The 13542-nt window shown below is 35.5% G+C and overlaps 1 protein-coding gene across 1 annotated transcript; it reads left to right on the forward strand.

Moving 5' to 3' along the window:
• The first annotated feature begins 12600 nt into the window (after window positions 1-12600).
• LOC129724111 (uncharacterized) lies at window positions 12601-13244 on the forward strand. The gene is made up of 2 exons (XM_055678745.1): window positions 12601-12730; window positions 12791-13244. The coding sequence occupies exons 1-2, from the start codon at window positions 12722-12724 to the stop codon at window positions 13106-13108; spliced, it is 327 nt and encodes a 108-aa protein (XP_055534720.1). The 5' UTR covers window positions 12601-12721; the 3' UTR covers window positions 13109-13244.
• The last annotated feature ends 298 nt before the right edge of the window (window positions 13245-13542 follow it).

Consider the following 13542-nt stretch of genomic DNA (forward strand, 5'->3'; position numbering starts at 1 on the left):
TAGTCAACTGTTGTATTTGTCATCTCCGAGTGACCAAGGCACCAACATTTTATTACGTATTGAGAGGATACAATTTTAGTCATGAACTGTGCACTTCATGATGTGCACAACTCAAGATGAAAAAACAATCAGCTCAAAATCATTTCATTTCCTTCACTGATCTAGGTCCCTGAGGCTGAGGAGGCTAGTTTTTTTTAAATATTTATGTATTTTTTATTATGTAGAAAAAATAGTATAACTAGTCTACATTTGGTTGAGAATCAAATAAAGACATTTTCGGCGATAACATTTTTACCGCATTTTATTTTTATCTTATAAGCAGTTTTCAACCATATTATCCTGATTTGACTGAAACTTCTTTAATTTATAATATTTTTTTTTCTCCGAAGAACAAAATAACCATCTAAAATTATACAGAAGACATCACACAAATCAAACAAACCGCTTTGGCTTTAAAAATATTTTCAATCATAAATATTATTTCTACAGAAACATTTTTTAATAATTAGTCGTAAGTCCAAAAAAACGACATCGTTCTCCAGTGAAGGTTTTATTTGGTTACAACAGCTCTTAGTAAATAACAGCGACCTAGTCCCACCAAATAGACAGCATAACCTTTGCAGCATGTATATTCGGCCGAACCAACGACGTAGAAGCATGACCGGGCAGTTGCCATGACTTTCTTTTCGTTGGGTTGCTGTAATGAATCCATTTTGACGTAGGACTACGTCTTTGTTTTCTATACTAGATTACACTTTGTGAAAATGAAAATGGAACTGGCAAATGTTGCGTCAGATTTCAAACGGTTATAGCAAGCGAACGACTTAATGCATCTTAGTCATTTATATGTCGGTGGATAGATAAAATGTGTAACAATTTTTTGATATTATGTTCAACATTGTTGCTTTACTGGTTAATGGTGGAAAAAGGTGAAAAGTTCCAAGGTCAAGCTTTCCCATACATTTCCCTTGTTCTTGGCTTGCTTCCCAAGCACAGATAACAATAACATGGACGAAATAAATTCCACTGCCTACATATTTTGACTCAACAAAGTGTTTTGGTTTGTTTGTCTTTGTCTAAGCTGCGTGGCCACGCCTTAATGGTAAAAATCTATGCTGAACTCGATACAAAAGACTGCGTGTGGAAAATTCAGCTTCAGTTTAGTTTGTTCCACAATAGCGAGTGCGGTGCAGCTGTTAAAGCTTTGCGACATTGAGAAACGAGAGCTGCATACGAGTCAACTTCCAGGCACCGCGGAGCATGTTACCTGTATTCTGCACACGGCAGCAACAATAACCATCGTACGCTGCAGGATATTTTGCTGGCACAGCTGCTGGAGGGCACAGCGGAGAGCAAATTTTATGCGCGGCCAACAAAATATTCATGGTGCGATTATCAGCGTTCTGTAGCACGAATTTCTAACTGAATATTATGCAATCGGTTCTTTTCAGAACTATAGATGCTTGAAGATAAGAGTTATAAGAATTTTCGCAACTACTATAGTAGTGGATGTGGATGAAGGGAGACAAAAATGAACCATATCGTTGCATCAATACAAATGCAGCGAGTGAAGTCTTGCCAACACATGCATTGCGGTGCTTGGCTGTATGTTCTCCTGCAGAAACACATACAAGCGTGTGGCCGTCATAATTTTTATTACTTTTTGTTTGTTACTTTTTGTGTATAATGCGCAGTCATAAGACACATAAAGTAATAAAAAATTGCCCAAGAGTAATAAAATATTCCCCGTTTGCGTTGGCACGCAAAACTTTTCCTTATTACTTTAGAAGCAATAGCGCAAAATTGCCTTTTGGGTAACAAACCTATTACTTAAAAGGCAATAAAATTCTTCCCCAGTCAAGTAACAACACATACTGTCATATATGTTGCACATGTTACAAGTTTCTTCAATCACCAATTCATCCGGTGAGCGTGTATTAGTTCGCTCGTTGTATGCATACGGAGTAGAGGAAGAATATGACAAGAGCTGCCAAGCAGCATTTTCCCCGTCATAGAGTATGCAAACGTTGATGATTTCAAAGACTTGAAATGCGTCTATAAATGACATCACGATCTGTAAACTGCGTTAGAGAAAAACAAAAACATTCGCTTTCTTGCAAGCTATCCAAAACACATACTCATTGGTTCATGGAAACTCATTTGCACCTGTTTGAAAATACAAAACTCGTGCACATCCAGAACAATATTCGCAACTTCGGCAACTCTGTTCAGACAGTATAACGTATTTTCATTTCAAGTAAACACTGGGGGACGAAACGAAAGTGTTTCTTATTAGACATTTGAGATTGACGGGTGAGATTCTCATTATGTGTGGATGAAGGGACAAAAATGAATCTGATCGTTGCATCAATACAAATGCAGCGAGTGAAGTCTTGCTAACACATGCATTGCGGTGCTTGGCTGTATGTTCTCCTGCAGAAACACATACAAGCGTGTGCCCGTCATAATTTTTGTTACTTTTCGGTTATTACTATTTGTGTATAATGCGCAGTCATAAGACACAATAAGTAATAAAAAATTGCCCTAAAGTAATAAAATGTTCCCCGTTTGCGTTGGGTGCACATAATCAGAATCTCAACCGTCAACCTCAAATGTCCAATTAGAAACACTTTCGTTTCGTCCCCCCGTGTTTACTTGAAATGGAAATATGTTATACTGTCTAACCAGAGTTGCCGAAGTTGCGAATATTGTTCTGGATGGGCACGAGTTTTGTATATTCAAACAGGTCCAAATGAGTTTCCATGAACCAATGATTATGTGCTGTAAATAGCTTGCAAGAAAGCGAATGTTTTTATTTTTCTCTAACGCAGTTTACAGATCGTGATGTCATTTTAAGGCGCATTTCAAGTCTTTGAAATCATCAACGTTTGCATACTCTATGACGGGGAAAATGTTGCTTGGCAGCTCTTGTCATATTTTTTCGCTACTCCGTATGCATACAACGAGCGAACTAATACACGCCCACCGGATGAATTGGAGATTGAAAAAACTTGTAACATGTGCAACTTATGCGACGGTGTGTGATTTTTTTTGACTTGAGGTGGAAAGGGAGCATTTTTCGACAGAAAAAACGTTGCATGTGGTTGAAACGACCATTATTAGATAGTCGTACTCTCATAACACGTGCTAAATATATGACAGTATGTGTTGTTACTTGACTGGGGAAGAATTTTATTGCTTTTTAAGTAATGGATTTGTTACCTAAAAGGTAATTTTGCGCTATTGCTTCTAAAGTAATAAGGAAAAAAATTGCGTGTACTAGTGTAAAATTTTCATGTATTAATGCATCGTTAGTTTTAAAATAACGACTATAAAAATAAACGGTAGTGTTACCTATGAACAGTTTAGCGCAGCATATAATAATATTTAGTTTAGCATATATTATATATTAAGTCCTACGTCACCATTTCATACAACCCCTAGGGCTGTATACCTTGTAGTATTTTTCATCGGTCACGATACAATAAAGAAAACCCTTCCTCTTTTGCCGACGAAACAACGGCAACGGTTTGACTTAAAGCAACATTTCCGCAAACTCTTTTTACCTCTCGATGCGCTTTAGTCACCGTTTTCTTTGAATAAAATGAGCCGTTGAGAGCATGTGGTACATGTGCCATTAAGTGAATTTTTCAGGAGACGCGATAAACGAAAACACTCAAATAGTACATTATTTTCAACAATTTTTTCCAACATAACTGCACTAAATCATTGCTGGAAAGGTTTCAAAAGACAGTACATGAAAACGTAACGAGTTCTGGTTGAGAAACTTACCCAAACTTCAATGGAAAAACATGTACCACTTTTGTTCTATAGGAAAAATAATGACAACCAAAAAACGTTGAGAGCAAAAGTGGTACATGTCCAGTGGGCATGAAGGATGCATTATAGCTCTCTAATCTTAGGACATAGAACATTCATGACTTCAGCAGAGTTGTCTAAGCTATTGAGTACTATAGAATGATGATCTGTTAGTTAAGGAATTCTGCCTCTTCTTGGCGCTAGTGTATATGTATTTGGTAACAGCATACGAGTTAATACTGGAATAGGTAAAATGCTTTCTGTTACAAAATAGCGCCACCTAATGAGAAAATTCCAAAGCAGACAGATCTTCATCTGAAAGTACTCAATCACTTGATTAACTTTGCTGAAGACATGTTTGTTTTATATCCTAAGATCCTCGACTTACTGCTCTCAACGAAATGGTGATTACGTTAATTACCAAAAATTGTGTTGGCTATAACTTTGGTTTAGGTTATCAGATCTCGGGTTTTCTCGGATATTCTAGTACATTATTGCGTTCTGCATCAATTTATGCAAAAACCCAAAAAGTGTAAAAATGGCACATGTACCACTTTTGCTCTCAACGGCTCAAATGAGAAAAGTAACATTTTCCGCAAATGACGATTATTTGTCTCAAAATCAGCCATTTTCACAGCGAAAACTTACTTATGTGCCTGATATTTAATTGTGTCCTATTTAAATGCAATCATTTGAATTATTTTAAACACTTTACTACTTAAAGTTTTTTTATGCTCCATTGGTTGTTGAAATTAATGGAAAAATATTTTTTAGTTATAAAACACAAAGATTCATCGGTTATTGGTATTTTTTTGAGGTTCTCTCAACAACTCAACAACAAATACGCTCAAAGAGAACTTTTATTTTATTAATTTTATGTCGAATTCGTTTTCGTGGTGTAGCTGGTGTAGTCCCGGACTACACTTTGCAGCTTGAAAATAAAAATCAGTGTAGTTGCGTTGATATGCGTAATAATAGGGATAGCTGTCAATTTGTTTCGTTTTGGTCATTATCGCAATCATCTTTTTGTCTCGTTTCTATTTCATATTTTCATCTCATAAATGTGCTGAAAAAAATTTACCTGGTACTTTACCACGTGGAACGAGAGCCAAAACAAACCAGTTTTGACACATACATGTGAATAACTCCCAAAAATACACTCTGATTCTTGCGGGTGTAGTCCAAGACAGAAAAAGTGTAGTCAGAGACAGAAAATGTGTAGTCCGGAAAGTGAAAAAAAAACATTTACAGAGTAAACAGTGTAGTCCGAGTGTAGCTACACCGCGAAAACGAATTCGACATAAGACACTTCACTTTCCTCTTTGAGGCATTTTTTGTATTTTGTTTATGAGCGGTCCGTGTAGAACGCTGTGATCGAATGAGTCGTCTACAGTAAAATCAGTAGTATAATAGTACAATAGTTTGCATCACAAAATCACAATTTCCCGCATTGTGATGGACGCATAGCTAATTATTCAATCGATTTCTGTAACAATGTATCGATCATCGATTTCGATTTCTGTAGGACGTAGTTCTACGTCAAAAAGCCCTTTAAATAAGTCGGTCGTAATATTACAGAAATTGTCATAGATGACAAGTTTTAATTATATTAAAAATAATAAAAATAAAAACTTTATTCGCATGTAAAACCTTTGAAACTATTTTTGATTTTGTAGATTTCATAGTACTTTTCGAAACGCTTCAAATCGCTTGGTCGCAAAACTCTTCAGAACTTGTTAATAGGTACCTTAAACTTTAAAAAAAAACAAGAACCCAGTCCGGGAGCTCCTGCGGGTGAAACTATACCGACCAACAAAGATGAAAATATTGATTTGTTTTCATTTTCTCCTTTTAAAGTTACAAATTTTTTTCTAGAGTTCACTATTTTCGGGAAAAAAATCAAGTGTTCGCCATTTTTCATCTTCATTTCTCGTTATCTCAGGTATAGTACCAGCTACTATTCTGAAATTTCATGTTTTCTTAGTATTCTACATGAAGTGCAGTGGTTTAACTATCTTTTATCTTTCAGGTGTACCAGAACGTATCTTTTTTCCAGCATCATGAAAAGATTTTATCGGAAAGCCGATTATGGACCTTTCTCAAGTGTTATTTTTTTTCCTTAATAATGAATGTACCTCCAAGAGAAAAAAATCAATTTTTCATTAGACACATATACCTTTTTCGGCAGTAGTAGACAAAAATTCCACAATTTAAGTTGTCATTTCTTATATCAAAACTGATTTCTCTGCAATGCAAAATGGTGTACTCTAAGTCTTTCAGATAGGGGAGCTCCGTAGCCGCAAGGTTACAGAGTCCGCCTTGGTAAACGGGTGGTCGTGGGTTCGAATCTTAGTAGAATCAGGCCATTTGGTTGCCAAAGGACTTTAGCATGGGTTTATTCTCAGGCTTCCTACCAAGTACCCTTCCTTCTATCTGAATTCTACAGTACCTTTGTTGAATCTCCTTCTAACAAAAATAGGTCCCTGTTATAATAAAACTGGTGTAAGTAAAGTTCTCTCCAGGGAATTGTAACTAGGTGATATTGTTAGGATGGACAGAGGCTCGGTATAGTAGAGTAGTAAGCTTGAAACGGAAAGGTAAAACTTACACACAAGCACGGATATGAATGATAAGCATATCACTTACTTCAATAGTGATACTGCCAATAATATGAAGTGCGGAGTACAGAAAACACCTGAGCAATATCACAATAGATCTAAGCTCTGGTCGCAGTGATGAGTCCACACAGGAAAAAAAATCTTTCAGATACCTTTACGATTTCCCGGGAATTGCCTTTTCCCGGGATTCCCGGATTCCGGGAACAGAAATATTGATTCCCGGGATCCCGGAATTCCCGAGTCCCTCGAAAAATTTCGCAATATTTAATATAGTTTCCCACACAACAGTGCAATAAAACTAAATATCGTATCGTAAAGCGAAACTTATTTTGTCAAAGAATATAGCAGCTTTAAAATGGGCACTATACGAAGCAAATATTTGCTTGAAATGACGGCCAATATTTGTTGGCCGTGTACTAACAAATTATTTGCTCCAATTATTTGACAAAAATATTTGTTGTCTTGTTCAGTGAACGAAAAATTGTCAATTTCAGTAAACGAAAAACGTCCAATGTCGTTCTTACTGGCAAGTGCACTACTGAGCGAATGGTTGCTCGATTTTTTTTTCTTCATTGATACAAATTTTCGAAGCCTGTAGGCTGATGGAAAAATTTAAAATCCGTAAATCAATGCGACCAGAAATAAATAATTTAATAAAACTCAGTCAGTGTAACTTGGGTCGTGGCCGCGGTTCACATCAAAAATCATCTTCGCAGGTTGATTAAGTAGGCATTCCAATGCTCTAGAACTGACTTATTTAGGGTCGTATTGAAGTGATTATTTAGCATTCTATCATTTCCTTTCGGTTTGTCTCGTTCTTTTACAAAAAAACCGCCAAGTGGCCAAATAACATTCTAGTTTAACAATCGAAATTCTTATACGGAATCCTGCTTTCTATTCAATGGTGATACCAATTCCAAAAGGGTTTAAGGTATTTTTCTGTCAAAAAAACTAGATTTGCGGCATTTTTTTCAAATAATTCGCATCGTGTAATGAGATAGCAAATATATTTGATAAAAAAATGATCAAAAAGGCTATGCTACCGTTTAAGCAAACAAAGTTTTGAGAAAATATTCGTTATAGTGTAATAGTATAGCATACACTAGCCCGAAGAAATATTTTGGTTAAAAAAATTCAGTATCAAATAGCAAATATTTGCCTCGTTAAAGGCCTGCCTACCAAACAGCTAACTGTCCAACGAACTGAAAGTATTGAACAATGGACACTCCAGTTTCTATTGAAATGTAGCAAAAGCTGGAATCGGTGATTTAGCAGTATTATAGAAATGGAACACTAGCGGTGATTTAGCGGACTTAAGTAGAGTTTTAAAGGAGGAAAATACATAATTTAGGGTTAAAGGAAATTTTAAGCGGATCTGAAGCGATTCTTTGACGACTTGAAAACCCTGAAAGCCACTCTTCTGCAAATATTTGCAATATAAATCGATGCGAATTTGAATAAGTTTTATTTTTTAATTGATAAATTGATAATGAAGTTGTAAACGTTTTTTGAATACCTTTTATTAATAAATATTATTTGAAATTTAATTTCTGCTATGAAATTATTTCTCCACTCCCGGTTCCCGGGAATTCCCGGGAAATGAGATATTTAATTCCCGTTTCCCGGGAAATCAATTCCCGGGAATATTGCAAACCCTAGATACCTTGAAGTTTTAAGCACATCTAATGATCCGACACATTTCGGTTAAATATACACATTTAACGAGTACAGTCTGTCCTATACAAAAATATACAAATAAATTAATATATCTTTAGCGAGTAAAAACTAAGGAATGAAAATTTTATATATTTTTAAATGTTCACTATTCTGGTAATTTGTTATTTATAAAAGCTTTTTATATTTATATTTTATTTTTATATGGATTTTTGGTCATGTTCACCAAATACTTAAAATTTTAATATATATTTGTCTAGTTACGCGTTGTGTATTCTCGAAAAGTATAGGCTAGCGTAGTTAGAGACATAATAGATAAATTAAATAGAAAAACACATACTTTGTTATCATCAGTTCATGAATGAAATACGTATTCACATTTTATCTCTTCGGCTTTGTATTCTGCTATAAAATGGTCATTGCCATCTCTTTGCGGAATATTTTAATGTAATGTTTTAGACTGTATTTATTACAAACTGAAATGAAAATTTTATATGTTAATCAAAAACAGGATAGTCTAGTTAACCATAAAGCATCTAGTATTTTGACACAAAAACTGTAAGTAAATCATATTTTTCTAATTAATTTCATTAGATATTCAATCACGAATAAAAATGTTTGTAATTTAATGTTTATTGGAAATTAATTATAAAACATTTCCTTGTAATATGTATTATTATTCAATTTCTAGCTGAGTCTGGTAAACAAACTTTTCGGTTTGAACACAAAAAACCTAAATTAATCCACCTAGCGGTCAGACCCAGCCTTTCTCATTCAAACTTTTATTTGTAAAAATAGATTTACATGAACGCATCAATCCAATAAATGGATATTTACTCTTTAGGTTCTTAAATATTGATGTTGTAATCTATACATATAAAAATGCAGTCCGGTTTGTCTGTCTGTTTGATCCATATAGGCTCGAAAACTACCGAACCGATCGACGTGAAAATTTCTATGTAGGGGTTTTTGGTCCCGATAAAGGTTCCTATGATAGTTTGAGACCCCTCCCTCTTCTGGAAAGGAGGGGTCCAATACAAATGAAACATACATTTCTGCACAACTCAAGAACAAACCAAGCAAATGAAACCGAATTTGGCATGTGGATGTTTTAAAGGGTAATTAATATGTCCATAATGGTTCGACGCCCCTCCCTCTTATGGAAGCACATGTTTCTGCACAAATTTCTGCACATCTCGCGAACTAATCTTTTAAATGGAACCATATTTGGCAGGTAAATGTTTTTAGTGGTAACAAATTATTCCATAATCGACCTCAGGCAACATTTTGGATTGTAGGATAGCAACTTCCGGTTTCTGGATAACAGCCAAAAATGGACGATTTCCACCCAATATAATAATATCCGGATAAAGAAAGATACACAGGAGCTAAATTCGACCACAGATACCATTTTGAATTCTAAGATGGCGACTTCCGGTTTCGGAAAAACAGCGGCAAACGACCAAATACCACCCAAAAAGGGGGGTATTTTCGGAATCGTAATGATGCACTGGAGCCACAAATCGACTTCAGACACCATTATGAATTGTAGGATGGCAACTTGTGGTTTCTGGAAAACAGCCAGAAATGGCCGAATTCCGTCTAACATGAGTATCTCCGGATCTAGAATGATACACAGCAGCTGAAATCGTTCAAAGACCCTATTTTGGATTCTAGGTTGGCGACTTCCGGTTCCTGGGAAACAGCGGAAAATGATCGAATTACATCCAATGTGAGTGATTCTTCAACCAGAATGACGCGCAGAGGCCAGAAATTATCTAAAATACCATTTCGAAATCCAACATGGCGACTTCCGGTTTGTGAGAAACAGCCTAAAATAACCAAATACCATCCAATATGAGTATCTCTGGAACCAGAATGATGCAATGAGCTAACAATTGACCTCAGGCACCATTTTGAATCGCTAAATGGCAACTTATAGGAAACAGCCGAAAAAGACCAAATAATACTCAACATGGATATTTCCGTAATCGAGACGATGCATAGAAACCAAACATTAACCCTTGACACCATTTTGAATTTAAAGACGACCACTGTTAGTTTCTGGAAAACAACCAAAATAACTAAATACCTCCCGATATGAGTATTTCCGGTGTCAGATTGATGCCAGAAAATTTGCTGAAAATGACCGAATACCACCCAATATGAATATATTCAGAATTAGGGCGATGTACAGAAGCCAAAAGTCGAGGATGTTGTCATTTCGATAAAACCAATCATTTCAAACGATTTGTCTTTCGACTTTGATCAAATCCTATGGCCGATTCGTCGTGCATTTGCAGACTTCAAACAAACCGCAAGGAATCAATGAACTTGGAACGTTCAAATAGTACGACACCACATTTAAATTATGTTGAGGCCACATGTATCGATCAAGGCAGGTATAGTTTTAAATAGTCTTTGAATTTCTCTTCTTTCCATAACTTTTGAGCCACATATCAAATTGTTATGAAGTTTGTTGTTTGTAAGTTTGAGAGATGACTCGTTCGTATGACACTAGTTATGTTCAAATAAGCCATGTAATCTTTGAGATAATAGACTTTCGTTGTTTTATTAACAATTATAATACATAACGGTTGCTTAAGTTCGATTATAATCAAATGAAATGGGAACGTGTAGGGCAGCCAAACTTTAAAACCACGCGTTCAATCATAATTCATCAGTTAACCCTTAACTAGCTCGCTCATCTGTTAATAATAATCAAATCGGTTGTGTAGTTTCTGAGATAATGAAGTTTCGTGATTTTCACAAGTCGGCACATTACAAATGAAGTTACAGTTCGATTACAGTAAAATTCAATAGGGTCTTCTGAGGCAGCTAGACCATCAATTTGACACTAATTTTGTGGAAATCGGGTCGGCCATCTCTGAGAAAAGTGAGTGAGTCCAAGTAGTCTTCGGAATATGTTCCTTTGCATAGCTGGATTTCACATTTTTAAACATAACAGGCAAAGTAATAGTCCGACTGCAAAACAAATCAAACTACACAACCGATTTGAACAAAATTGGTCTCAAAAGAACGGGCTACCTAGAAAACCCTTAAGTTTTGAATTTCATAAAGATTGAACTTGTGGTTCAAAAGTTATGAAAAAGAAACATGTTTCTCAGAGATGGCTGTACCGATTTTCATAAAATCAGTGTCAAATGGAAGGTTATTGCCCCATAAGACTATGGGGCAATTAGACCTTCCATTTGACACTGATTTTTTGAAAATCGGTACAGCCATCTCTGAGAAACATGTTTCTTTTTCATAACTTTTGAACCACAAGTTCAATCTTTATGAAATTCAAAACTTAAGGGTTTTCTAGGTAGCCCGTTCTTTTGAGACCAATTTTGTTCAAATCGGTTGTGTAGTTTCTGAGATATTGATGTTTCATGATTTTCACATTTTTAAACATAACCTCTAAACTAAAAATCCGATTACAATGAAATTCAATAGGGTCTTATGGGGCAACAAGACCTTTCATTTGCAATTAATTTCATGAAAATCGGTCCAGCCATCTCTGAGAAAAGTGAGTGAGAATAAAAATCTGCACATACACACACACTCATACAGAAAATGCTCAGCTCGTCGAGCTGAGTCGAGTGATATATGCCATTCGGCCCTTTGGAGCACTTTTATATCTTCGGTTTTGCAAGTGATTGCTATACCTTTCTAGGAGAAAGGCAAAAACACAGCAAATGTTGCGCTGAATCATTACAAACAAATATTAAAATCATCCAATATTTGGCATTTCATTTACATCGTACCATTCCACTCAAGACACAGTGCATAATATTGATACATACCGATAGGACGTTCCAGAGTTCAACGCATTATTTATTTAGCACCTTTTTGACTCATCATCAAAAAATCTAATGTTTACTGACGTTGATGGGAATCTCCAAGCTATCAAAAATTTTTTTTTTCGGTAGCATGTGGACAAAATATCTGTCTCGTTACTAAGAGAGCGTAAATGGCGAGGGGTACCATCTAATAAATTTAAATTTCACACTTTAAATGGCTTTGACGTTTGCTCCAGCTATTGACAGTTCTTAAATCTGCAACTATGTTATTCTAAGAACACATGAGATACAAGTAAACAATTAAGAAACATTTAATTTAAATGTAAAACAATTCTAAACACAAAACCCATTTTCCGTAACTAGTTTTATAGTTGTATTTTGCTTTCTTCTCAATGTTAGTATATATTTCATGTAATAAAAATAGCTAAAAACACAATAAAAAACTATTTAAGTTGAACCATATCTTTTTTGATCAAACTATACTGTTACTGCAATAAAAATTCCAGAAGATCAAACGACGTCTCAAATGTAGTCTTAACCAACAACGACATATATTAAGCCCCTTCTGACGTCAGAGCTGGATCAAATCATTGGCGAAACGAAAGAAAAGAGATTTTTCGCCACTGGTCGAGCCAAATGGGGCAAATGCAAGAAAGAATTTTCGCATGTTATCATCAGCAGTGGCAGTTGGTATATAAGAAAGTGAGGATCGCTTTTTAATCAGTGTGACACCGAGTGTTCAACTGAATACATCTCCTTTTCCTGTATTTTTTTTTTGGTTGAGTCAAAAGTCAAGAAAAAATCATGAAAACGGTATGTTTCAACAAAATTTTACCCAATATTTGAATAATTTCATTATTTTGTTTCCCCCAGATTGTGTGCTTATTTGCCTTGATCGCAGTCATTGCTGCTAGTGTTGTTCAAATGCCAATCCCCGCTCCAGCGTTGACTAGGAGAGCGAGAGCCGCGGAAAACCCTCAGGAGAACGATCCGACGCCGGTTGCAGAGGCCAATGCGGATGACATGGAAGGTGCAGAAACGTTCGGATTCGGCTATCATAAGCATATTCACTTGGTGCCATCGTACGGTGGTTATTATGGCGGAGGATATCCCTACTACGGAGGATATGGCGGTGGATATGGTGGCTACGGTGTTTATCCATATGCTTATGGCTATCCTTATTACTATTGATGAAACAAAATGCTGATTGTGAGTAACGTGCAATACAACAAAGTCGACAAACTTTATTTTAAACTGTGTAAAGCTCCACCTCTAACTGCTGTCAGTGCCAAACGAAAAATAATCTAAAAACGAATTTTAATTATAATCTTTTGATTTGGTATTTAAACTTTCCGTATATCACAACCATATTGATTGAAAAACGCTAACAGTAAGTGAGTTCAAGATTAATCCTTTTTTCGATATTACAAGCCATGTAAAACTATACACACTATTTAGAACATCTAGAGAATAGAATAATCATTCAGCTACAAGCGCAATATATTTTATTTAGATCAACGTAAAATAAGAACTAAAGAACTGTAAGGGTGATAAAATTAGTTTTTTTTTAAATATATTCTCGGGTTAGTCTCTTACTTATCATTGCTGTCTTTTGAATTATACAT

The sequence above is a fragment of the Wyeomyia smithii genome, chromosome 2 (genome assembly GCF_029784165.1).
Source record: "Wyeomyia smithii strain HCP4-BCI-WySm-NY-G18 chromosome 2, ASM2978416v1, whole genome shotgun sequence".
Classification (NCBI taxonomy): domain Eukaryota; kingdom Metazoa; phylum Arthropoda; class Insecta; order Diptera; family Culicidae; genus Wyeomyia; species Wyeomyia smithii.